Source organism: Ambystoma mexicanum, chromosome 14 (assembly GCF_040938575.1).
Source record: "Ambystoma mexicanum isolate Mex_15411 chromosome 14, UKY_AmexF1_1, whole genome shotgun sequence".
Taxonomy (NCBI): Eukaryota; Metazoa; Chordata; class Amphibia; order Caudata; family Ambystomatidae; genus Ambystoma; species Ambystoma mexicanum.
Genome location: NC_090940.1, coordinates 449,671,009 through 449,697,642, shown reverse-complemented (window position 1 = coordinate 449,697,642; position 26,634 = coordinate 449,671,009). Strand labels below are relative to the sequence as shown.

At 47.5% G+C, this 26,634-nt stretch overlaps 1 protein-coding gene across 1 annotated transcript in view; it reads right to left on the bottom strand.

Annotated features, from left to right (window-relative positions):
• DLST (dihydrolipoamide S-succinyltransferase) overlaps positions 1-26,634 on the bottom strand; it is an 851,089-nt gene that overhangs the window by 131,842 nt on the left and 692,613 nt on the right. Inside the window, exon 12 of the mRNA XM_069637668.1 lies at positions 12,961-13,034. Coding sequence (XP_069493769.1) covers positions 12,961-13,034 — 74 coding nt within the window. The remainder of the gene's footprint in view (positions 1-12,960; positions 13,035-26,634) is intronic.

Genomic DNA, 26,634 nt, shown 5'->3' with positions numbered 1-26,634 from the left:
TCCACTGAAGAACTCTTATTGGGCGATCTGAAAGTATTTGCCTGCTTAAGTAGATTTGTGATCTATTCTGTGGTCTAATAACCTTTTCCTTTTACCTATTCCTAAGCTATTCTAAATGCAACAGTGATATATTACGGTCCCCAGCACCCTAGTTACTGAAGTAGGTTGCGTCTCTGGGCCATCCCAAAAGAGTACTTACTGATTTAGAAATGTAATTGTGTGTATTTGTGTTGCTTTATATTGCTCCCTTCCGAAGAAGGCTTATTCTAACTGACTGATAAATTAATAATTGTTTATTCAAGAAACCTTGTGTGTGAGAGTTTATTTGAATACTTGTCACTGTGAATCTCTGTGCAACTCCTCTACAGCTCACATTGATCCCTCTTGAGATGAGCCTGGCTGCTGAACACGCTACCAACCTGTGTAGTACAGACTTATACCAAAGGATGGGTTCCCTATTGCCAGGAGGTCAGGGTTGTTGTAGTGCACCCAAAGGGTACTGCAAACAATCTTGCCTAACAATGATATTTAGTGGAGAAGCTATGGACCCAAAGTTCTCTATAAAGTTACAGTAGTACCCTGTGAGACCCAAGAAGGCTCTCACTGGGTCTGAGGGGTGGCCCAGTCATGTCCTGCTAGATAGATTTATCATTATTGTGCTTCATCCCCTCTCCTAGTGAGAACCCCCCAGCCCTTCTGCTGGACTTCTGGATCCTTTTATTTTAATCCTGAATGAGTGGAGCCTGTTTCCACTCATTCATTCATTCATTCTTGTGGGCTCTGTCTTTTGGAACTCTATTCTTTGTAATCTACCTGTACTATGGAGTCTGTCTGCTGCATAGCTCTTAAAGTCTTCTGTGTTTTAATACTGCAGCAGACAGCTCCTTATGGGCAGTGTTGCTGGGGAGCCCAAGGTCCTCCTTTAAGATTATTTTTCTATATCCTTAAGTAAATACGTTTTTTAAGGCTAGAGCGATACTTAGTTTATCTCCCAAAATTCAATAGACTGAGATTGGCACACCACGCCTTTTTAGTCACCTAGACAAATCACCTAATTATGGCTGGTGGCAGTGGATGTGTTCTATCAACTATTGTGTATTTTTTGTATATCCCCAGGCTATGTCCATAGCCTTGGTAGTGCACAATAAGGGCACCCAAGTACCAGCTTGGGGCCTCCCTTCTTTTTTTGCCATTACTAGCATGGTTGTTCTTTGTTAGACCTTCTTCTACCATTCTTGGAGGGGGAGGTCTGTGTGTGTGTGTTTTGCCTTTGGCAGGAACCAGTAGGTATCCCCGCCTAGGCTCCAGAGTGTCTGAGCAGGCAGGAATTGGGGAACGAGTCTCCACCCCCCTGTCCTTTGTCTGTCAGAGTGCCTGAATAGGTCCAGCTCCCACAGGGGTCTGGCTGTCCCGATTGGACAGCCAAACACTCCTTGGAACTGTAAAAAGGTGAGGCTTCTGGAGTGTAAAGCAAGTCGACAACAGGAAACATAAGTAACCAAAGAAGAAGACGACCAGAGACGCCGAAGACCGTGAAGCGACCACTGCTGTCCTGACCCCGTTTTCTATGCATCAGATGAACTCCGAAGAGGACTCCTTCCTTTTAGCTGGTGGGACCCACCAGTCCCGAGACAAACTTTGAAACAAGCAATCTTCCAAGGTCCTAGAAGCTTCCAGAGCTGCGGAACCCCAATACCAGGAGACCTTCTGCCCATTTCGAGTGCATCGTTGTGGAAAGGCCGAATCTGTCCAAAACTCTAGAGATCCAATCCAACTCGCCCAGACTCCCTCACGGGAATGTGGGACTGCAGGAAGCAAAAACGATTGACCAGCAATCCGTGTCCTTTTTTGGTGCTGCTGAAAAGGCGCCAAAACCACAGAGTGAACCAAGAAGTTGCTGAAAGACGTGCTACAGGTCCGCCCCTGAGACGGCTGCTGAGACACCGTCCATTGTCCTGCCTTTCGTCACCAGACCAAGGAATCTGGAGGTCTGGTCTAGAGCTGCTAGATCGTGGAGGAGCCAACACAAACCCTTTCTTCAAACCAAACAGTACTGTGGGGAAAAAGGTATTGCTTACCTGATGCCAAGAAGCCGATCCAGAGTGTTGAAGTGCACGTAGAGGTGTCCAGGCCAACCCCCTCTTAACTGACACAAAGCAGCTGCTTCTGTCCCCTTCTTGAGACCGTTTTTAGGTCTCCTTTGTCAGTTTCTAACTTGCTGCTTAAATAACTTTAGACAATGGAAGAAATCCGCAGGAACTCTCCATTATTTGCCTTTGCCAAAGACTTCAAGCCCTCTCTATACTGCCTTTAGCTAGGGTTGCGTCTAGGGAACCCATCCCTAGAACATTGAACTACGCTCATATTGCACTAACCACTTATTTTCCTCCCTTTAAGTTACTGTATTAAATGCATTATTGTATGACCTATTGAAAACAGCACGAGTGCGCAATTACTGATAATACCATATCCTTGTCTTTCCCTTTCTAAATTTGCTACAAATGTAACCGCAAGTAAAGACAAAAGTGAAAGTGCCGTTTGAAGTGTATTATCTAGTATCCCTAAGTGTTCTACCATAAACGTCTGAAGAATTTAAAGTGTTTCTGGTGCAAATATAATAAATATATATCTTTTATATAACTATATGGTAAGTGCTTCTTTGTTGCGCCTGTCTAAGATTCAGACAACTTACCTACAGCTCACATATTCCTCTTAAGATACGCCTGACTGCTCTGCCACACTACAAAGGTCCTGATCGAGTACAGACTGATACTAACAGTTGGGGGGCCTACAAACCACTGGGATACCTTACTAAAGTCTTACTGCCAGTAGGACTTTAGGAAAACTCCCTTAACATGTCCAGCTTGTTATTTACTAGGTAAGGGCCTAATCGTTCCGCTCCTACCTCATGTCCACGGTAGACCACCTGACTGTCCAATTTGAAACTTGCTTGCTTTTATGGTCAGATGGGCCTGTTGAACAGCCTGCAACACTTGTCTAAGGCGATGAAGATATTCCTCCCCAGTGGGGCTGAACACTGCAATGTCATCCAAGTATGCCATGCAGAAGTAATCTAACCCATTCAGAACATTAGTCACCATCCTTTGGAAAGTGGCTTGTGCATTCTTTAGTCCAAAGGGCACGACTGTAAACTGGCACCAGCCTTCAGGTGTAGAAAATGCAGTTTTTTCCTTGGCATGGTCTGTCAGAATTAATTTGCCAATAGCCTGAGCTTAGATCAAAGATGAAGAACTGGGCAGCTCCAGGTTTGTCCACCAGCTCATCTGTCCTAGGTAAAGGATGGGCATCATTCTTGGTGACTGCATTCAGAGACCTGTAGTCCAGCCAGAACCTTAACTATTTGGTACCTGCCCTTGGCACTAGTATAACAGGATAGGCCCATGGACTTTTAGAGGGTTCTATAGCCCCATGGTCAAACATCTTGTTGACCTCCTTTACGCGATTTCTTACATGATCAGACATTCTGTAGCCCGTGCTTTTGACAGCGAGACTCACCAGTGAGGATATCATGCTGGCCCAAGGGGTCAAGCCTGGCGTCAGAGAAAACAGAGTGGCAAATTGCGTTAAGGGATTTGCACTCCTCTTGCTGCTGCAGTGTCAGAACAGAAGCAAGTTTTACTCCTTCTATAGTTCCATCTGAAGGGTGTACCCTGAGGAGATCAGGAAGAGGTCCACTCTCCTCTTCCTCTTCGTCAGGTGCTAGAAGCAAAGCCCCTAGTTCTGGTCTGGACACACACGTCTTTAGACGGTTAGTGTGAAAGAACCCTAGGGGGCTCCTTGAGTTGTCCAAGTTCACTAAATTGACCTCTCCAAGTTTGCCTACAACTTTGAAAGGACCTATTCATCTGTCCTGCAAGACTGTCTCGTGGGAACTATTGGTTTTCTTGGAACTCAAGTGACAAGCCAGAGGGATCACATGTGCTAGTTGTAGAAACCTCTGTTTTATCTCTTGGAGGTACTACCAGTATCCTGAAGTTCCCTGGAGTAGATTCTGTAGGCTCACTATAGAGGAGTCCATCCTCCCAGTAGTCCATGATTCCCTGGCTCTTGCCGTTCCAGCTGGGAAGCGGTCTACTGACGCAGACCGTTTAGAGAGGGACACTCTTTGTCCTCTGCTGAAATCTGCCCTAGAGGGACCACATTCTGCATGTAAAGTCTGCAGCTCAGGATGGTCGCTAGGATCCAGATCTTCCAAACAGGGAAGGATCTCCTGCAGTTCTATTTCACCAGTAGCTGGTTCATCAGGAGTCTTTTCAAACACCAATTCAGCCAGAGGTGGGCCCACTAGGGTGACCTGGGAATTTCCTCTGGGAGATGTCCTTTTAATTCAGAGCAGGTTTGGCCTGCCTGTTGATTAGAGACACTGGATTGCTCCTTGTTGGGCACGATTGTATGCAGTATCCTTTGGGTGCACTACAACAACCCTGACCTCCTGGCAATAGGAACCCAACCTCTGGTATAAGTCTGTACTACACAGGTTGGTAGAGTTTTGAGCAGCCAAGCTTAGATCAAGAGGGGTCAATGTGAGCTGTAGGGGAGTTACACAGAGCTTCACAGTGACAGGTATTCAAATAAACTCTTACATACAAGGTTTCTTGATTAAACAATTATTAATTCAACAGTCAGTTTGAGTAAGCCTTCTTCAGAAGGGGGCAATATAATAGTAGCACACAAATACACTCCAAAATACACATTTCTAAATCAGTAAGCACCCTTTTGGGATGGGACACAGACACTTCCTACACCGTCAGGTGACTTCAGTAACTAGGATACTGCGGACATTAATATACCCCTGTTTGCATTTAGAATCAGACTTAGGAGTGAGTCAAAAGAAAAAGGTTATTAGAACAGAACAAGAGATCACAAAAATATTCTGAAGAAGGAAAGTACTTTTGGTAACCCCCAATGCAAAATACGTTTACCCCTTCCTGGAAGATCAAACACAATGTCAGAGGGAAGAAGAGTAATTCAGGGAGCCAGGCTAAACCAAAATCAATTGGGCAAAAGTCTAGGTGAGCTGAAGCACTTCTTGTACATGAGTAAAAGTCTTGCACAATGTTTTAGAAGTCTTTGTAGAAAAGAAGAAATCAAAGCAGGGCCACAAGCTGTTTAGGCTTGTGAAGTAAAGAAGCTGTCAGCAACTCTACAGAGCAACCACAAGTCTCACCAACAGAGACCAAGTGAGGTTACACAACAAGAGATACGTTCTCTTAGACTGTACAGTACCTTTAGGTTGAAGAAAAGTGCAGTAGATGGCTTCTGTTCCTGTGCAGCTCTGCAGGTCCTGGTGTTCCTGGGCCTCAGTCGTGGGAACAACTCCTACACTACAATGGGAGGGTCACCGATCGCAACCGGAAATCTTCAAACAAGTGGCACTTCGGTGTTTCAGCTCCTTGCATCTACCGCAAATAGCAACACTGCGGTTCCTGGCTGTCGAGATGGGCTTTCCTTGCATCTGCGGTCCAGCACTCTGTTGAGGTAGCTCAGGCTCGGTCAGTCCTGCTTCCTGTGAGTCCGGAGGATCTTCCTGGAGCTCTTGGCAAGCTGAAAAGCAACACACACGATCTGGTGTTCCTCTCACTGGCTATTTGGTTCCAGCAGCAACTGCAATGAAATTTCAACCAGCTATGAGAGGATGTCCAGGTGGCTTACTTTGGAGTTGATTGGTCCCACCAACTCAACGGGAGAAGTCGTCCTTGCAGGGTTCTCTAGTCAAAAAGAAATGTGAGTTTCAGCACAGCAGCAGGGCTTCACAGGGCAAACCAACGGTCCAGGAGTTGCAGCAGGCATCCTCTTCAAGTTCTTCTTCGGATTCCTTCGTCCAGTGGTCGACTCTACCTTCCAAGCCAAAAAGCCTCGCCTTTTATGCAGGTTTCTCCAATTCATTCAAGCCCAGCTGTCAGTCATCCAGCACAGTGGCTCTCCTTGCCGGACAGCCAGCCGGCCAATCACCTAAGAGTGCATTTCTGTCTCATAGGAGACTAGGCACAGGGAGCTTCGGGCACCTCCCTCGCTTCCTGCCCCGCAAGATACCCTGCAGCCAGAGGCAGGCTTCACTCGTGAATCCCGCCAAAGGCAAAACGAACAAAAGGACCAAAAACATGGTTTGGCACACAGAGTAAATCTCAAGAAGGACCTTTTCACAAAGAAATGGCGAAAAAAGAAGTGTGCCATTTTGACAAAAAAGGCACCCTTAGGTGCTTTAATGCAGATGCAAACACAGCCCACAGTAAATGCACACCACAGCAGTTAAAAGTAAACCACTGCCACCAGCCATTCATCGAGGAAAGGCGAACAAACATTTTTACATGAGAAGCTAGACAAAGGGGATACTAAGTAACCCCTCCAGCACCCTATTGTAAGTTAGTGTGTGCTGGGTCTAGAATAGTTACAATTTAAGTGAAGTCAATTTCACTTCACTGCTCTTGGAAACAGTAATTTATCCAAGAGAAGGTATTTAAACCGTGGGAAATCTAAAAGATGTCCTTGTGCGACACAATGCAAAAGACGATGCCTATGGAGTTTGTCAGACCCCCACAACCAAAAGAAAGAGTTCAAAATCACATTAAAATACATGAGAGTGGGGAAAAAACGGTCTAGCTATCTCCGGCAAAAAATTGAAGTCCTAGAGTCCAGCAAAAGAGCTGGGGGTCTAAAGTAGAGAGGCTATTTCATCTTCCTGGTCCTCTTGATCCTCCTCTTCATCATTGTGCCTTTTCCCATGTCCAGGCCCTTCAGCTGGTGGTGGTGGCTCCTGGGGAGGAGGGATAACCATGGCAATGTCATTTTTAAGTTAAATAGCAGATGTGCTAATACTCTTCAAGCTGGTGCCTTCTCCTGGATAGCAGATGTAAAATTACTAAGAATAGGTCTAGGAGCTGTGCAAGGGTAATCTTTCAGCTTGAAACTTCCTAGATCGGCTGAAAATGCAGTTTCGAAACGTCAGGCGTTCACAGATGTCGGCAAACATAAAAATTGTGTAAAAAGTTGATAGAAGATGTGTAATGCCACCGTTTTCACTTGAAACTTCCTGAATTGGCTGAAAAAGCTGCTATATTGGGGGTGAGTATAATATTAGGGAGTTGCAGCAAATTGGGGTGCACTGGTAAAAACCTATGAAATTCCATGAAAAAATGTTAAAGGGAGGTTATAGTTACAAGTAAAATCGACCCCCCCCCCCCCAAAAACTTGCCAGTTATGGTAAGCTAAGCAACCATAACTCGCGCCATCACTGTATACTGCTAAGACTAAAACCCAGGACACCAAATATGACCGCTGCAAAAATTAAAGCGGCAAAACAAGCCTACAACAAGTGGACAAAATCACACTGCATGATTCTTCTACAAACTGATGCAGAGGCCATCCTCGAAACATACAAGAGCAACAATCTTAAAGACCTATGGAATATACTAAACAACAACGCGGCAAACCAGCACACGCTTACTGCAAACGTGACAGAGCAAAGATGGAACCAACATTTCTCTGACATATATAAGGCTCGGCAACCAGAGATTGACCACACGACAATTACAAAGATTAAGTGGTTTGTCCACTGTGACAATCAGGACATCATGACAATGATACAAAAATGAAATATACCCCCATGCTCCTGGGCCAGACGGGACCTCAAACGGAACGATCAAGAAAGATCTGCAATCGTGGGCAAAATATTCAGCACAGAGAGTGACGTCAGTTAAGGTCAGTAACAGCACTTATATGTATCACCTTTGCAAAATTGAGTTTGGAGGGAAATAAAGGTTAGATAGAACACAGCTAGCAACTGTTAAATAACGAGCACTCTCCCAGAGGGATGTAGGAAGTCTGTTTGCCAATTAAAAAAAGGGTTCACAATTAAGGTTTATGGAGGAACTAGCATTGCCAAAGCCAGTAGGATCAAGAAGATGGATATTTGGGAAACCAGCAAAGCCACAGTCAAATGGACAGCACCAGTTCTGATGAAAATCTTCAGAGAAAAGTTAAGTAACCAGTCAGTTGTTCTTGTAGAAAACCGTTCTTGTAGAAAATACAGGGGCTCAAGAGGAGCCTTCTTGATAGCACGCAGGCTGTAAGGCCTGCAGAATGGAGTTGAGGTCAACTCCCAATTGAGGAAAACAAGAATCCCAAAGCAAAGGAGCACCGAAAATTACTTAAATATCACCCAAGCCCCATAGTACCTTAAGAGTGAAGATGAAAATGTAGCTGATCGCCTTCTAGGTGCAACAATGCAGACCCCGATTCCTGATCCTTGGTCATGGTGATGAAGGAGGGGGGGGACCTGTGACTAGCTTCTGCAGCAGTACTCCGGAGAAGGTGTCAGCAGCAAAGGATTCAGCTTACACCAGAGGGTCTTTGTAGTTTGTGTCTTTTTCTTGGTGCCAAGAAGAAACCAATAACGCTTGTTGGATTGTATTCTATTACTCAGTCCTGAACTCTTGTTAGGGGACTTCAGGTGAATAATTCCTTCCTCTGGCAGTCCACACGGGTGCCTGCAAAGCTTCAGCCGGATTCGAACTTCGCAAAGCAATGCACTAGTTAATGGTCTAGGTACCCCGGGTATTGGTGTTCTGCAGTGCAGCAAAGTCCCAGGATGTCGGTGGATGTCACAAAATAAAGAAGGTCTTGAGGCTAGCTCCCACCAGCCCAAGGGAAGAAGTCATCCCTGGCGGAGCTTCCCTGTCGAGATGAAAGCAGGGTCAGCACAGCTGCAGGGCTTCACCAGTGTTTACGCAGTTGTTGAAGGTGCTGCTGGCATCTCTGCTCGTCTTCTGCTTCAGATTCCTTGTTCCAGTGGTCGACTGTAGTACAAAAAACCTCCCCTTATATGCTGGAACCCATTCATTCACTCCTATGGAGCCAACAATCACCCAGGGGTTGGCTGTCCTGCAGGTCACCCGGCTGCCTAGTTAGAACTGGTTTCAGCCAGGCACACCTACAGACAAAGCACAGTGAAGTTACAGGACTCTTGAGTCTCTTGCCCGTCATGAGGATCCGTTTGAAGTCCAAAGCCAACTGCAATTCTTGGTATGACTCTGACGTAGCTACACTTAAACGCAAGTGTAGGGCGGCTGAGAGGAAATGGGAGGGCTTCTTGTTCATCCTGTGATAAACTGGCCTGTCGCCTGCTCCAAAGGCAATCACGACTCTCTGTCGACACCAAGAAGAGAGCCCACATCCAAGCCTGTGTCTATGCGGCATCTAGCAACTCGGCCAAACTCTTTAAAATCTGCAAGGAGCTGGCCAACCCAGCTACAGTCTCTACCCCTCCTGTCGCATCCCAGGCTCTTCGCAATGCCCTTGCCTCTCACTTCATCTGAAAAACCCAGGACATCCTGTCCACCCTGTCCTCCCCTTCTCTCACCTCCCCTACTCTCCCCTTCTGTGAACGCTGAACCTCCTTCAGCTCCCCTGCCCCCAACCGCTATCTAATCCTTTATTCTGCTCTCCCCTGACGAGGTTGCTAGACAAGTCCGATCTATGAAAGCCTTGTAAGAACAGGTTCATCCCTGTTACTCTAAAACCATCAAGGACCACATTGATACCCTCGCTCTGGCCCTTACCAATTTCTGCAACCTCTCCTTTGCCTCAGGAGCCTTCCCGTCCCCTCTGAAACACTCTCTTGCGCATCCTCTTCTCAACAAACCCACAGCTGATCCTTCTTGTCTGTTAACTATCACCCAATTTCCATTACTCCTTTTCTGGGCAAACTCCTGAAAAAGCTGGCCATCTGTCAGTTTAACCTTCATTCTGATTCTGTCGGCTGTCTCCATGCCCATCAGTCTGGCTTTAGACCTGCCAGAAGCACGGAAACTGCTCTCCTGAACATCCATGAAGATCTGCTCTCCAACCTTGACTCCAACATTCCCTCTGTCCGCATCCTACTCAATCTCTCTTCTGCCTTCGACACGGTCAACATACGATCATATGGGGGACCCGTTGCAGGTGCCCACCCCGCCCCTCCCTAACAGTCCCTCTCTACCCCTCTGGCCATTTCTTTCTTTTTCATTTTCTTTTCCCATCTCTATTTATGTGCATTTTCATTCCATGTATTAATTTCTTTTCATTCTCTATTTTCCGCTTCGGCTCCTTTTTTTAAGGATGCGTTCAGGTCTCCTTTTTCCCCCCCTCTTGCTTCCCTTTACCCCTGGATTCCCTCTTCCCCTTTCCCCTAGTTGGCATATTAATCCTTGTTAATTTTTTCTCTCCCCCAAAAGGGGCTTCCCTTAGCCAGTCATACCATCCTGCTTAACAGTCTCTGTGACAACCTGGGTATCACTGATCAGGCTCTGGCCTGGCTGACCTCTTTCCTCTCTGATCAACCCTCCCAGGTCTAAATTGGGTACATCATTTCATCTATCTCCCGTTCTACCTTTGGTGTTCCCCAGGGGCCTAACCTCTCGCCTTGGCTTTTCAACCAATACCAAATCTCGCCCACTGCATTGCCCTTTTCTGCTCCAATTTCCAGTGCTATGCTGATGACATAACTCATTTTCAGGCTTCCCTCAGCCACCTCCTCTCCTTCTCTCTTCTCTGATTGCCTAACTGCCATTCAGGATTGTGTGCCACCAACAATCTCTGCCTGAATGCCAGCAAGACAGAGATCCTCCTCATCGGCACACCTTCACCCTCCTCTCCCCTCACTCTCTGGCCAGCCTCTCCTGGCCCTCCTCCTACCCCCACCTGTGAGGCTAAGAACATCATGGTCATCTTTGATTCCACGCTTTCCTTCTCTGCCCACATCTCTGATGTCTCTAAAAAGTCAAACTTCCTACTGCATCTCCTCAGAGGTACTTTGCCTTTCCTCTCCTTCCCCCAGAAGCGCACAGTCTCCCAAGCCCTGGTTCGCTCTAGGATGGACGATTGTAACCGGCTCTTTCTAAATCTACCTGCCTCTACTCTCTGCCCTTTGCAACTCATCCAGAACAGGACTGTGAGGCTTGTCCTTGGCCTCAAGTCCTGGGATCGCATCTCTCCAGCCCTGAAATCTCTCCACTGGCTCCCAGTGAATGCAAGGATTAAATTCAAAAGGCTTTCTGGGGCCTGGCTCCAAAATACCTTCAGCTATCCCTTCGTAAATACTTCCCCTCTCAAGCTCTTCGCTCCTCTAACTCCAACAGGGTCAGTCCTTTTTCAAAGAAAGGAGATGGGGGTAGATCTCTATTTTCGGCTAGTTACTCCCTCTGGAACAGCCTCCCTGCCACTCAAACTTGAGGAGTACCATCTCCAGTTCCAGAAGCACCTCAAGACCTTCCTCTTTGCTTCAGCCTTCTCCCCTCCCCTGCTGATCATCTCGCTCCCTCGACCCTTTGCATCTGGCATATCCTCCGTCTTCCGGGCCCAGGTACCTGCTCCCCCTACCACCCACCCGCACTGCCTCTGGGCAATCCCTTGCACTGGGGTCTGTATCTGTAACCATACAGCCCCCCACCCCCTTTTTTCCCTGCACTTCTCAGACATAACCTTGTCTGCTACCTTAAACCCAGCACCTGCCACTTGCTGACTGCACTACCACTGTTTGTTGAATTTGATTATTTTATTATTAATCTGTTGTCCTCTGCTCCGCACTTTCCACTTCTACACCCTTCCATGCACTTTTCCCCTTTCCCTCTCCCATGCACTTGCGCGTTCTCAAGGTCACTGGGCCTAGTAAGATTGTTGTTTTTGTTCTCCCTTGTTCCCCTCCGTTGCCATGTCGTGCTGAAACACTTGTGTACGAGCGCAATACAAATAAAATATCAATATCCCTCACTTCCTGCCTTCACAGACACATTGGAGCCTGGGCGGGCTTCAGGGATGAAGCCTGCCAAAGGCAAAACTCACAAAGGACCCAAATCTACATGAAGATAGAAGGAAATGAAACTAAAAATGGTGAAAAAAAGACTACTGGTGCCATTTTGAGGAAATGGTCACCCATGGGTGCTGTAACCAACCGCCTGCTAGAAACCTGCACAACAGGTAGTAAAAATTAACCACTGCCACCAGCCATTTAAGTTTAGTCAGTGTAACAAAAAGTTACATAGGTAGCGGTACAAGGTGTTGTGGTGCTGGACCCACAAAAGAAAAGGCAAGTAAGATCAAAGTTATCTTACTACTCTTGGGAACTGTAGTTCGCACAAGAGAATGTGTTAAAACATAAAGAGCAGTTCAATGGACTCCTCAGTGACACTACACAGAGGGTGCTGGGTTTCACAAAGCATAAAGCGGAATCCTGTATTAAACATATGGAGTTTACCAGACTCCATAAAACAGTAAACATAAAATCCCTGTCAGAAGAATGAGCAAGTGGTAAAAAGTTCCACTCAGGAGATTAAAATCCCCAAAAATTCCAGAGTCCAGCAAAAGTGATCGGGGTCTCTCAAGTTAAAGGGAATGAGCCAGAAACTGAAAATTCTCCTGCACAGTCTCCTGAGGTCACAAGTGTCACCAGAACTCCCCGAACCTCCTTCCAGCTTAAGACATGGGACACCGTCACAGGTGCAACACAAAGAAAATCAAATGACTTGTATAACAAAGAGATAGGAGCACAGTGTGGGTGGTGTTTTAAAAAAAAAAAAAGGAAAAAACAGGATCTTGTAACATCACTAACATTACTGCCCAAGGAGACCCATGGGGTCTTGAAAGCTAACAGAAAAACATATGGAGTAAGCCCCAAGACTATATTGCTATAAAATCCTTTTTTTGTTTTTTTATCTTTTTAAACAATACAAAAAAAACAGCAATCTGCTCCAACATTAATGAGTTATCTAAAGTAGGGGTGGGTGTTTAACAGAACCAATGCATCACATATGTAACTAGCACCTTTGTGTAAAGCTCTCTATAAATAAATCAATCAATTTAAGCTTTTCACCAGCACTGAGAAAATGTGATTGTATTCCCACATACTACAGATTTAGAATGGATGGAATGCAAATGCTATTTGAGGTATAGCTGCCTTCCACTCACCTTTGGAGTGGACACAGCCACGCTGATGTCGATGTAATCCCGGTACACAATCTCCTTTGTTGTGTCATCAATTACTGTGGAGAAAGACAAGACATGAATAGAGTAAGAACATTTACAATAGAGAGGAATGTACACCGCACAGGCAGGGAGACACCCCCCCCCCCGCCCCCAAGTCCACCCTAGTTGCATTTTAACACCCCAGAAGAAACCAATATTTCCTGCAAACTATATTAAAGTACATCTGCAGAGCAACAAACTGAATACATGATAGTTGCACCAAGAAACCAATTCCACTTGAAAATAAATTTCTTGTAAGGAGATTTTTACACAACCCTCTGCGGTTGGCTGTGCAGCCATCTTAGCTAATGGCAGAACACCAAATACAAACAAAAGGGAACCCAATCCACGCTAAAGGTAGATCATAATGCAGAGCAGTCAGTTCTTTCCACCTCCAAAAGGGTCTTCAACTGGGCTGAAAGCAACACAGAGCTCATCACAAAATCACCAAAGGCACTCAATGCATCTGCCTGAGGCTGCCTGCGGAGTTGTTTACAGCAGCAGCCTGGCTCCCGCACCAGCTCCTGTTGCTAATCTGAGCACACCCATCCTCAATCCAGCCCACTCCCCTCAGCTACCTGCTCTCACCATAAAGCGACAGACAGTGCAGCCAGGCCGGGACTCCATCTCCTGGCTTGCCCTGCAGGCGTGGTCTTGCCCCCTCTTCCCACCATTGATTGCTCCTCACCACTTTCAGTACTTGACTCCTTGCTTTGATGTGAGACAGTCCCGGGAGACCCAGAGAAGGACAAACAGCTAAGGCCCAACCTCCAGCCTCTTGGCCTTTGAGCTATTGTTTTGCTGTGTCCTGCTACTTGCTTGAGAGTACCAATTACGTCTTTGCTCAGCCCCACACCCTTCTACTTCTTTCTTCATTCTACTCTGCTCAAAACCATTTAAACTCTCTTCCCATCTGCTGACTTTAGCTCTCTTCCCCTTAAACACTCACTCTCTTCTGTCTACCCACTGAAATGGTAACTCTCTTGACCTTATTCACAACTCCTCTCAACTCTCCGCCCCAAATATCTCCACTGCTCCTCCTCCCTCTGCTCACTCCATCTTTATTTCAATCTCCACTCCTACTAACACCCCAGTCTCTCCATCTACCATTCCCATTACCAAGCGTAGGTTTCCCTTCTCCAAATGCCCCCGCTATGCCCCTGAACTACACCATTGTCCATCCTCCAATTCAAAATTCACTGTTGCATCCAATGATAAAGCCTTCACTAACTTTAACGTTGCTCTTAACGCTCCTTTCTACTCTAGCTACATTCACTCCTAAACCCTCCAACGCCACAGCCTTGGATCATACATAACACCTGCACCCCAAAAATAATGAGGAAAAACCTTTAGGCTTGTCAAAGATCTAGACACTCCACAGATCTCAAACTCTACTTGACTGCTCTTCAAAATTACTCTGCTCTCGACTCTTCCCTCTCTCATTTCGTCTAAATCCTCTAAAGTAGGCGACCTTCAAAATTCTCTCAACTCAATTCTCTCGCCTCCTAAACCCTCCTCCAGCTCCTCCACTCTTTCTAAGAATCTAGCTCTCTACTTTGTTTCAAACATTTCCAACATTCAAAATACCCTCGCAAATACCCTTCTATCCCCGTATCTGCTCACTTTTCTCCACCACGTCTACCCTCTTCTCCTGCGACAATGTCTTTCTTTGTCCCCACCAACCCTGATGAGATTTGTGGCCTTCTCCTAAGGGCTAACCGTTCATGTGCCCCCATCAACCCACTAGCCCCACACATCATTTGAAACTCATAGCTCCCTGTGTTGCTCCATATTTTACTTCCCTCTTCAACCCCTCTCTTGAAAGTGCCACTTTTTCCATCATCCTACAATTCGACTACTCTCATTCCTATTCTTAAGAAAGCTTGCCAATTTATCATCCTGGGTCTCCGCTACCTCACTACTCCACAATCAGAGCGTGTAGTTTCATGTTCAACTCCACAAAGACAGACATTCTCTACTTCTCACACAAACTCTGTCTTCTATTCTTCTCCCCTACTACCCTCATGACTCTGCTTCTACTTGCAACCTTTGTGTCATTCGACCCATCTCACAACTTCTCGCTCTTCATCACTAAATCTGCCACCGCAGCCAGACAATCTCCTCAACATCAGAAAAATAAGACATCTTCCCTTCAACACTGCTAAGCACCTAATCTCCTCTTTAGTACTCTCTCGATCTGACTGTACCAGCTTATATATGGCCCTCACAACTATCCCTTTTCATTATTCAACAAAGTTCTCAACTTTGCTATCCCTACATCTTCAACTCTCTCCGCTTCATCTCCATCTGCCCTGCCCGTCGTCAGTTAGGCGGGTTATCTGAGATAGAGGGCAAAGAATAAGCTCATCATCATCTTCAAAACTATACACAGACTTGTCCCAACCTACCTGGACCTGCCCCACCCTACCCATCGCCTAATTTCACTACCTACTCTCCCCATCATTCCCTATGATCATCCTCAGCTCACCTTATTGCCACCTCTCATGCCCCTTGCGCTCCCTCTCATGTGTGCTCTCTTCCTCTCCTCGTTCTTTTACTCTGGATTGCTCTACTTCTCCCGACAATTTCCAATCTTATCTCTATTTAAATCCAACCTCTTAGCTCGCCTCTTTTCTGAAAAACCACATGCAAAGCATGCTATGCCACGGCATCTCCCTGTACTCCTCTGCCCCTACCTCTCTACGACAACCTCACTGCACAAATCCCTCACCCCTTCATCCTAAAACTTAGCGCTTCCTGCACTATACCGTTCCTATATCATGCTCTACTGCCCTTGTCCCTGGTTCATGTCTCTACCTCTCCTGCATCATCTAGTCTTACATCCATATCCTCTCCCCCATTGTAAAGGACACTGGTCCTACGCTCCGTAAATTAATTTGTAAGCAGTTGTGTGCCAAAATCGCAGTTGCCCTGTAAAAAAAATAAAAAAATAGGCATAACTTCAGGAACAAAGGAGGGCTTGTAGGTCAGTTCAGATAGTTAACATAGTGTTAAGTGTTAAGGTGGATTTCCATAAGCAACTCTGGGGTAGATTCTGGGAGGCCCACCTATTTTGGTGAACAAGAAGAAACCAATCTAGTCAAACCCAATCAAGGTAAGTTAACAGATCAGCAAGGATTAGACTCAAGAGGGCTTTAAGAGGATCTTAGGCTACAATGAGTCCACATAGAACTCCTTAATAATTCCGGTTAGACAGGTAAGCACAAACATATACAATGATTAATTAGGCCTTTAAAATAAACATTAAGCAAGTTAAACCTCTAGACAAACATTGTCACGCACTGACTATAAAGTAGATATATACATTCACCCTTAGGAGAAGAAAGAATATGGTTCAATAGCCAGTATAACACAGGTAAGGAGTCAGATGCATGAAATTCAGGAAAGACACTTTAGAATAACCACAGAACAGTTTCCCTAACACTTGCTGAGTCCAGCCAAAAGATTTGCCCTAAAGACATTAGTTCCGAAGTTATACCTTTCAGGTAGGTTTACTAAGCAATTGGACGAAGCCAGTGGTTATGATACAAAGTTCAAAAAAAGTAAACTCACTCCATCCCAGACTCTAGGATAGGCCTAGGAAGGAATCCTTAAAGTCATGAAAGAGTTATTTGGGGTGCAGTTCAAATGATGAGAACCAGTCATAAGTTCAATTCCCTATACTTTAGAAGTCCACGTCCTGAGATTTTATGGCATAGTGCCCAAATGTCACAGGTTCTTAGTATAAGTCTGTACTACCCAAAGGTTCTTGGTAGAATGGCAGAGCAGCCAGGCTGATCATAGGAGGAAGATGTGAGCTGTAGGTAAGTACACTGAACCCAGTAAGTACAATAGTCCAAAGAAACAGGAAAGATTCCTCTTTACTGCACCTTTCCTTCCATTTCTATTGACCCCCCCGTTAGGGAGAATTCTCAGAAATGTGCTAATTCCGCTCTACCTTAGAGACCCCCAGCAACTTTGCTGGATTTTGAGGACTTGAATTTTTAACCTGGAGAGAGTGAGACCCTTTTTTTCCCCCCACTCTCTCATGTATTTTAATGTGATTTTGGTTGTGGAGTCTGACAAACTTCATAGGCATAATCTTTTTACATTGTGTCACACACCACCTTCAGTGCAGTGGCACAAGGAAGTCTTTTAGATTTCTAAAGGTTTAGATACCTTCTCTTGGATAAACTACTGTTTCCAAGAGCAGTGAAGTGAAATTGACTTTACTTACATATGTAACTTTCTAGACCCACCACACACTATCTTACAATAGGGTGCTGGAGGGGTTACTTAGTATCCACTTTGTCTAGCTTCTCATGTAACATTTTTCTGTTACCCTTTCGTCGATGAATGGCTGGTGGCAGTGGTTCACTTTTAACTACCGTGGTGTGCCTTTACCGCGGGCTGCGTTCGCAGCTGCAGTAAAGCACCCATGGGTACCATTTTTGTGAAAATGCCCAGTCTTTTTTCGCCATTTCTTTGTGGAAGGGTCCTTCTTGAGATTTACTCTGCCCGCCAAACCAGGTTTGGTCCCTTTGTTCGCCTTGCCTTTGGTGGGATTCACAAGTGAAGCACGCCTCTGGCGCCAGGGTGTCTGAGGGGATGGGAGGGGGGGGACAGGAAGCAATGGAGTTGCCCAAAACTCCTGGTGTTTAGTCTCCTAGTAGACAGGAATGCACTCTTAAGTGATTGGCCGGCTGGGTGTCCAGCAAGGACAGTCACCCTGCTGGGTGATTGACAGCTAGGCTGGAATGAATGGGAGCAAGCCGCATACAAGGCGAGGCTTTTTGGCTTGGAAGGCAGAGTCGACCACTGGACGAAGGAATCAGAAGAAGAAATTGAAGGACACCTGCTGCAACTCCTGGACCGTTGGTTTGGCCGTCAAAGCCCTGCTGCTGTACTGAAACTCCACATTTGTATCGACAGAGAAGCCCCTGCAAGGACGACTTCTCCCTTTGAGTTGGTGGAATGGACTCCAAAGTAAGCCACCTGGACATCCTTTCGGAGCTTGTTGAAATTCCACTGCAGTTCCTGCTGGAACCGAAGAGCCAGAGAGAGGAACACCCGATTGTGTGTGTTGCTTTTAAGCTGGCCAAGAGCTCCAGGAAGATCCTCCGGACTCCCAGAAAGCAGGACTGACCAAGCCTGAGCCACCTCAACAGAGTGCTGGACCCCAGATGCAAGGAAAGTCCATCTCGACAGCCAGGAACCGTAGTGCTGCAATTTGCGCTAGACGCGAGGAGTTGAAACACCGAAGTGCCACTTGTTTGAAGATTGCCGGTTGCGATCGGTGACCTTCCCATTAAAGAGCAGTCCTCCCTCTTGTCCCTACGACTGAGGCCCAGGAACACCAGTATCTGCAGTGCTGCACACAAACAGAAGTCATCTGCTGCACTTTTCTTCAACCTAAAGGTACTGTACAGTCTAAGAGAACTTACCTCTTGTCGTGTAACCTCACTTGTCCTCGTTGGGAGACTTGCCTTGGTTGCATCTTTAGAGTTACTAGCAGCTTCTTTACCTCACAAGCCTAATCAGCTTGTGGCCCTACTTTGATTTCTTCTTTTCTACAAAGACTTCTAAAACATTGTGCAAGGCTTACCTGCAAGAAGTGCTTCAGTTCACCTTGACTTTTGCTAAGCGGCTGGCCTGGCTCTCTGAATGATTCTTCTGTACTCTGCTTATGTGTTGTGTCTTCAGTCCAGGAAGGGGTTTACTAATTTTGCTTTGGGGATTACCAAAAGTACTTACCTGCTTCAGAATATTTGTGTGATCTCTTGTTTTGTTCTAATAACCTTTTTCCTTTAACATACTCCTAAATCTGATTCTAAATGCAACAGTGATATTGATGTCCCCAGCACCCTAACTATTGAAGTCACCTGAGGCTGTAGGTAGTGTCTGTGGGCCATCCCAAATGGGCACTTACTGATTTGGAAATATTAAGAGTGTATTTTTTAAGTGTATTTGAGTGTTACTGTTTTATTGCCCCCTTCTGAAGAAGGATTACTCTGACTGTTAAATAAATTAATAATTGTTTAATCAAGAAACATTGTGTGTAAGGGTTTATTTGAATACTGGTCACTGTGAATCTCTGTGTAACTCCCCTACAGCTCACATTGACCCCTCTTGAGATACGCCTGGCTGCTCAACACGCTACCAACCTGTGTAGTACAGACTTATACCAAAGGTTGGGTTCCTATTGCCAGGAGGTCAGGGTTGTTGTAGTGCACCCAAAGGGCACTGCATACAATCTTGCCTAACACCCCCAAACGTGCTGCTTTTATTTTTATATCGGACGTTTTCTTCTTACAGTGCAGTGAAGCCTTAAGCTTCACTATGCTGGATTTTGCACACATGTTAAGGGCAAACGGACATGTCCTTCAGGCTGTCAGTACTGGGAAACATGTTTTTTTTTAACTACTTTTAGTAACTTCTTATCACTTGTGGCGTGGTAATATTTTATCATTGTACAATGCATCTTACAATTCAGTACAATGGGATACCCTTTTTGTTTTGCCCTAGACTAACGCACAGATGATTGTTGGTTACTGTAGGTGTGCTAAATAGACAAGCTGGTGGCATCACTGACTTTTTACCATTTTTTGGTGCATTTCGTTTTAATATTTACAGCGTTTGGCTACCAACTGTTGCTAGTGGTCAAACATGGCCATGCCACAAGATTTTTTGCTTGTCCTTTGGCCATTTTAGCTTTTAGCCTTCTTCCTGGTCTGTGAGGCCAGAAAAATCCTTATATGGACTTCCAGTGTCCGGGAAAGCAGAGGCTTTTGGCAGGCTACTGGATTGCTATGTGTTTGCTGCCAGGAAGTAGGCTGGGACTGTCTGGTCCCAATCCACAGTCTCGTGACATTGTGTGTTAGGACAGTTTTTCCGAAGTCCAACTAAGGGCTTAGTAAAACCATTCAACTGAGGCAGTACAAGTCTCCACTCTTAGTATAAGGCTGTACCACCCGAGTACATGGTAGCGCAGACAGAGCAGCCAAGCTCATTTTAGGAGGGAGAGAGAGCTGTAAAATCAGTACAAATGAAATTGTGATACACATGATCCAAAGAAACACTAAAAAACTTTGTTTGTAAAAATAAATGATTTATTTAAATACAAGGCCCAGATAAATCTAGGGCTAAATAAGTACTAACACATTGTTAGGGAGAATTCTCACAAATGTGCTAATTTCCTTCACCTTAGAGATCCAAAACAACTTTGCTGGATTTTGAGGACTTGATTTTTGTACCTGGAGAGAACGTGAGCCTTTTTCCCCCTTCTCTCATGTATTTTGATGCGTGTTTTACTCTTGTGTTCTTTGATTATGGTGTTTTAGATATCTCCATAGGCATCATCTTTTCATGTGTGTCACACAGCACCCTCAGTGCAGTGACACAGGGAAGCCTTTTAGGCTGTCCCAAGGATTAAATATCTTCACTGGGATAAACTACTGTTTCACAGAGAAAGTAAAGATAAATTGACTTTGCTAGTCTTTTTAAATTCCTAGACCCAGCACCCACCATCTTACAACAGAGTGCTGGAGGGGTTACCTAGTATCCCCTGTGTCTAGATAAACGCAAGTAGCAGTCAAATGCTACCCTTTCCTATCGAAATGGCTGGTGGAAGTGGTTTTACAACGAACTACCATGATTTTTCCCGACCGTGAACAACGGTAGTGTTAAATCGCGTGAGCCATGTTTTTCAAGATGGCGTCTGAGCCCCCTCTGTAAAAACAGGTCCCGGTCTTCTTTTTTCGCCGTTTCTTTTTGGAAAGGTCCTTCTAGAGTTGGTCTCTGCAAGCCAAACTAGGTTTGGTCCCTTTGTTCCTATGCCTTGGGCGGGCTTCAGGACTGAAGACCGCCTCTGGCGCCTGAGTGTCTGGGGTGGGCAGGAAGTGAGGGAGGTGTCCGAAACTCCCTGTGCTTAGTCTCCGAGGAGACGCAAATGCACTCTGGTGTGATTGGCTGGCTGACTGTCCGGCAAGGACAGCCACCCTGCTGGGTGAGTGACAGCTAGGCTGGAATGAAAAGGGAGAAAACTGTTCAAAAGGCGAGTCTCTTGGCTTGGAAGGCAGAGTTGACCACTGGAACGAAAGGTCCGAAGATAAGCTGGAAGAGGATGGCTGCTGCAACTCCTGGACCGTTGGTTTGCCCGGTGAAGCCCTGCTGCAGGTCCGAATCGCCAAGTTCATCTCGACAGAGAAGCCCTTTCAAGGACGACTACTCCCTTTGAGTTGGTAGGACCAATCAACTCGTAAGCAACCTGGACACCATTCTTGGAGCTGGTTGTATTTTCCTCAGAGTGCTGCAGGAAACCAAATAACTAGGGAGAAGGACACCAGTTTGTGTGCTTGAAGACAGCTACCGGAATCGAAGAATTGCCAGTTTGCAAGCTTTGTTACCAGTCCCCGTGCAGTGCAGAAGTCCCCCGACGTCCTCCCTCTTGTCCCCACCACTGAGGCTCAGGAACAGCGAGATCTGCAGGAACAGAAGTCTTCAGCTGCATCTTTTTCTTCAATATAAGGTACTGTGAAAACCCGACCGAGAGAACTTACCTCTCACTGCCAAAGTGTGTGCAACTTTGGCAACTTGCAGGCCTAGTCAGCTTGTGACCCGACATATGAATCTTTCTTCTATTAACTACTTCTGAGAACCGTGGCAAAGACTTTTCCGTTTAACTACCAGAACTGTTTTTACCTATACAAGAGACTAGCCCATTGATTTAGGCCTACCTATTGCATTGGATCAACCCTTCTGGTGGACTCAAACAATTTGCACTGTTTAAGAGTAACTCTACTATTCGTTTTATTAACTAATGCCATTTTACTCCTACTTCAAATGCTCTGAATGCCATTTTGCTCCTCCTTCAAAGTAGTTTAAATGCCTCAGAAACGGTTAGTGTGAAGTATTGTAGTATATTTTTGTATGATATTGATTGCCTCCTTTTAGTGAATGTTTTCTAACTGACTGTGTAATAACTTAAGTGTTTTACCAAGAAACACTGAGTATAAGAGTCTATTTGAATACTTCTGATTGTAGACCTCTGTGTAACCTCATTACAAGCTCACATTCCCTCTTTTGATAAGCCTGGCTGCTCAGCCCGCTGCCAAAAACTGTATAGTACAGACTTATACCAAAGGTTGGTTTTGCTTACACCTGTAGTCCTAGTTGTGTGTAGTGGTCCCAAAGGGTACTGCATACACACTTTGCCTAACACACATTATATGAAGTCACAATTATAAAAACACAACTCTATACTTGAAGGTGCACAGACCAAAGTATAAACCTTATTTGGAACCTGATAGTTGTTCTCGGGAGGTCAAAACCTTTTCATACACATTCAGTATAGGTCACACCTATTCTTGTATTCTTGGGGAGTAAAAACAAATGGTTACTTTCAAAAATACATTCAGTAATGCAAGGGCAGTAGACCTTACCAGTTGTGCAGTGACTCTGTACAAATCACATAGTCAACTTGACAACATACTTTTTGTGAATAGTGGAACACTTTCCAGGTGCAGTAAAAACCTACAACTACTTTTGTGATAACAGTTATACTCGGCAAGCAAAACCTAAGGATGCAATATTCAATTACAGGTGCTTTTGAGATCATAGCACACAGCTAGCTGAAGGTAAGGAACAAGTTACTTACCTGTAACTGTTGTTCTCCAGCATGGGTCTGGCATGGATTCACATGCTCATGAATATTCCCCGTCGTCAGGCTGGGAATCCTCGGTAAAGAAAAATCAGTATCAGTTTCGTTTCTGATCTGTCTTTCGTAGTAGTAACCAATCACTGATCTCTGCGTCATACTGACCACAGCCAATGACTGCCATCTCCCTAAGCCCTGCCTCTGGCAGCCATCTTCAGATTTGGTAGCACGTGAAGTGGCAGTATGACCAAGTGAAGAGCCGCAGAGGAGTAGGCGGGAGGGTTCGCATGTGAATCCATGCCAGACCCATGCTGGAGAACAACAGTTACAGGTAAGTAACTTGTTCCTTCTCCAGCATGGGGTCTGGCATGGATTCACATGCTCATGAATAAAATAATACATAGCAGTACACACATGCACAACCACGGGAGGTGGCAAAGGCTCAACATTAAGCATTACATCCAAAACTCAACATTAAGCAATTCTTACCTCCTCACCAGGCTCACCTTAGGTGAACAGGTTGCGCAGCACTGCTTGGCCGACCTTGGACTCCAAAACACTGGTCAAAACACTGCACGGAGTTCCAGGACGTTGATATGGAGGGACTTCTCCGTCGGCAGCCAAAGGCCCCTCGCGTGCAGATTTTCGGTGTGCGCCCCCCACCCTTCCAGGGAGGCATCCGTGGTCAAAGTCTTCTGGTGGCCCGGGGTCTGGAAGTCCATGCCCGCCGTCAGATGCGCGCGGGTGCTCCCCACCGGATCGCTCGTCGGAAGCTCTCGTCGAGTGTGATCCTGTCCTCGAAGCTGCCCGTCGTCTGGATCCAGCGAGCGTCCAGGAACTCCTGCAACGGGCGCATCCGAAGCCTGCACAGGCGGATGAGATAAATGCAAGAAGACATAATTCCGAGGAGGGATTTGATGGACCTCACCCTGGCCGCGTCCGCAACCAGCATCCGCTGCACCTTGCCCAAGATGGCCCTCATCCTTTCCTCCGACGGAGAGGCCAGAAGCGCCACTGTGTCGAGTTTCGCTCCCAGAAACAGTGCGTCTTGCGCGGGCTCCAGGTGGGACTTGGCGTAGTTTATGGAGAATCCCAGGTCGGCGAGTAGATGGACGGTCCTCGCCGTGTGCTCCGCGGCGAGCTCCTTTGTCTTTGCTCGGATGAGCCAGTCGTCCAGGTAGGGGTAGACGTGGATCCCCTCCAGGCGCAACCGCGCTGCCACCGGTGCGAGGCACTTGGTGAACACCCTGGGTGCCGACCTCAATCCGAAGGGAAGGGCTCTGAACTGGTAGTGACGCCCTTGGACCACGAATCTGAGAAACGTTCGGTGTCCCTTTAGGATGGGGATATGGAAGTAGGCATCCTCCAAATCCAACGACGACAGGAAATCGCCCTCCTCCAGTTGACCCAGGACGTGCTGGAGGGTGACCATCCGGAACTTCTGTGCCTTGATGAATTTGTTCAGTCGTCGTAGGTCCAGGATGGGACGCCATCCTCCCATCTTCTTCTTCACGAGGAAGTATCTTGAGTAAACTCAAGAGCCCCGAAGCCTCTTTGGGACGAGCTCGATGGCGCCTTTCTTGAGCATCGCCTTTACCTCCAAGAGAAGTTGAGGGACGTGATGTTCCTTCCTTGCCACGGGGGGACGCGCGGGCACTTCTTTAGAAACTCTAGCGCGTGTCCCTGGGAGATGGACTCCCACACGCTGATGAAGTTCGCCAGCCAGCCTCCCACCGGGGTGCTTCGGTGGGGGCCCGACCCCACAGCCGGTTCAGTCCTGCTTCGACGAGGCTTTGCCGCCTTGTCCTCCTTGGCGACAACGGCGGGGTCCGCCCGACTTGCCTCGTCCCCTGTAGGCTTCCTGTGATGACGAACGGGCCGCTTGACGATAGGTGGAAAATCCGCCGCCGGAACCTTTGAAGGCACCCTGCTTGCCTCCGCCGCACCGAAAGGACGGCCGTCGTTGCTGGAGAACACCAAGAGCCCGGGCCTTCTCCGTGTCCGTCTTGATGGCTTGTAGGGAATCGTCCACTGTTTTCCCAAACCGGTTGCTCCCGTCGAACGGCATGTCCAAGACTCTGGTCTGCACGTCCTGACGGAAGTCAGTTGCCTTGAGCCAACGCCACTTCTCCTTCCTGCAAGATCTCTAGGGCCTCCGCCCTCTTGTCTGGTAAGAAATCCAGCAGGGGGGTGATTTTGTACCACAACTCCCTGTCGTAGCGGGCCACGATAGCCAAGGCGTTAGCAGCCTTAATCGTCGTCGCTGCCGATGAGATGACTCTGCGTCCCATCGTGTCCAATTTCTTTACCTCGCCGTCCGGCGGGGAGGTTGACGTAGAGGCCGAGGCCCCCCTCGCTTTCTTCCTGGCCGCCGCGGAGACGACCGAGTCCGGGGTCGGCTGTGCCCGATGGCACAAGGGGGTTGCGTCCGGGACCCGGTACTTCTTCTCGTACCGATCCCTTTGAGCAGGCGTCGTGGATGGGTTCTTGAGGAGGGCGAGACCCTCATCCCAGATATCGTCCAGTAGAGGTACAGCGAGGACCGTCTTCCTCTTGGTGTCGCGCCGTTGATAAAGGAAACCTTCCTTCTCTTCCAGGCAGAGCTGGAAAAGCTTGCATGCCCTTGCGATCATGGCATGAAACCATCCAATCTCGTCGGGCGGGGAAGCCCGGGGAGAAGGTGACAACGGGAGATCCTCGTCTGTGCCCGTCGCGGCTGTGTCAGTCCCCGTATCATCCCCACGGGTTGTGGACGGGGAGGAGGGCTGAGCAGGGCGCGATGGTTGAAAAGGAGGTGGAGGATGAATCCTTCTCTTAGGAGGAGGGCTCCCAGAAGGGCCTGGCTCCGGGTCCCCCGTCGGGAGAGGTTCCTCTGTTGGTGGTAACGGCAATCTCGTCCTTATCTCCGAGCATAAGGACTGTATAGCCAATAAAATGGCCGCCGAGTTGTCTTGCGGCACTGGTTGAGGGGAGTCCGACGGGCGGTCAGGAGCCCCGTCGGCACCCTCGACGTTCTCGTCGTCTCCTACGTCGGGGTCCCTCCCGACGGGCTGGTTTTCTTCCACGCCAACGCCGTGGCTTAAGACTTCGATCAGCTCCTCCTCAGAGGTTGAGGCCGAATCCACGACGACCTCCTGCCCCCCTTTTTCTTCTCCGTCGGAGGTTTCACGGGGGTCCTGTCGATGGGCATGAAAGAGGACTCCCTCCGCGGTGGCAGGGAGATTCTGGGCCCCGAGGTCGCCACCACTGGTGTAGCCTCCACAGGCTGCGCCAGGGCCGCCGCGACTGTCTCGATAGAGGCCTTGGCCGGATGGATTAAGGCTTTCACCACCTTAGGTGCGCTCACCGCCTTCTCCTTGGGGGGAGGGTCACCGCCTCACTCCCCCTCTGATGGGGCCTTCAAGCTCGACCGGGGTCTCTCCAGGAGCTTCGCCGGGTGCTCAGCCTTCCTCTTACCCGAGCCAGAGCGTTGGCTCGTGGTTGATGGCGCCGGGGAGGATGCGCCCTGCCTGGCACCCGTAGAGCCCGAATGTTCGGCACTCCCGGTGCCAGCGGACTCGCGGTGCTTGGCCTTCTGTTGGACCCCCGTCGCCGGGGCGCCCTCAAAGGCCTTAGAAGACCGCTCGGACTTCTTCTTCTTCTCGCCTGACGGGCTCTTCCCTTCCAGCCAGTTGGCGAGACGCAGATGGCGGTCCTTCATGGTCCGCTCCGACATATTGCCGTAAAACGCACAGTCCTTCTCCACGTGCGTCTTGTCCTCATGCAGGCAGTAGAGGCAAAGGGAGTGTTCGTCCTCCTTAAAGACATTCTGAAGCTGGCATCCAGGGCAGACCCTGAACAGCTTTCCGGGCCTCGAGCTTCCCTTCTCCTGGGCCATGATCGAGATGGGCCTGAGAAACTTCTGGAGTCCTCCAAAAGCGTGGCTCGACGAAATCTTCACCCTTGAGGGGCGTAGAAGAATC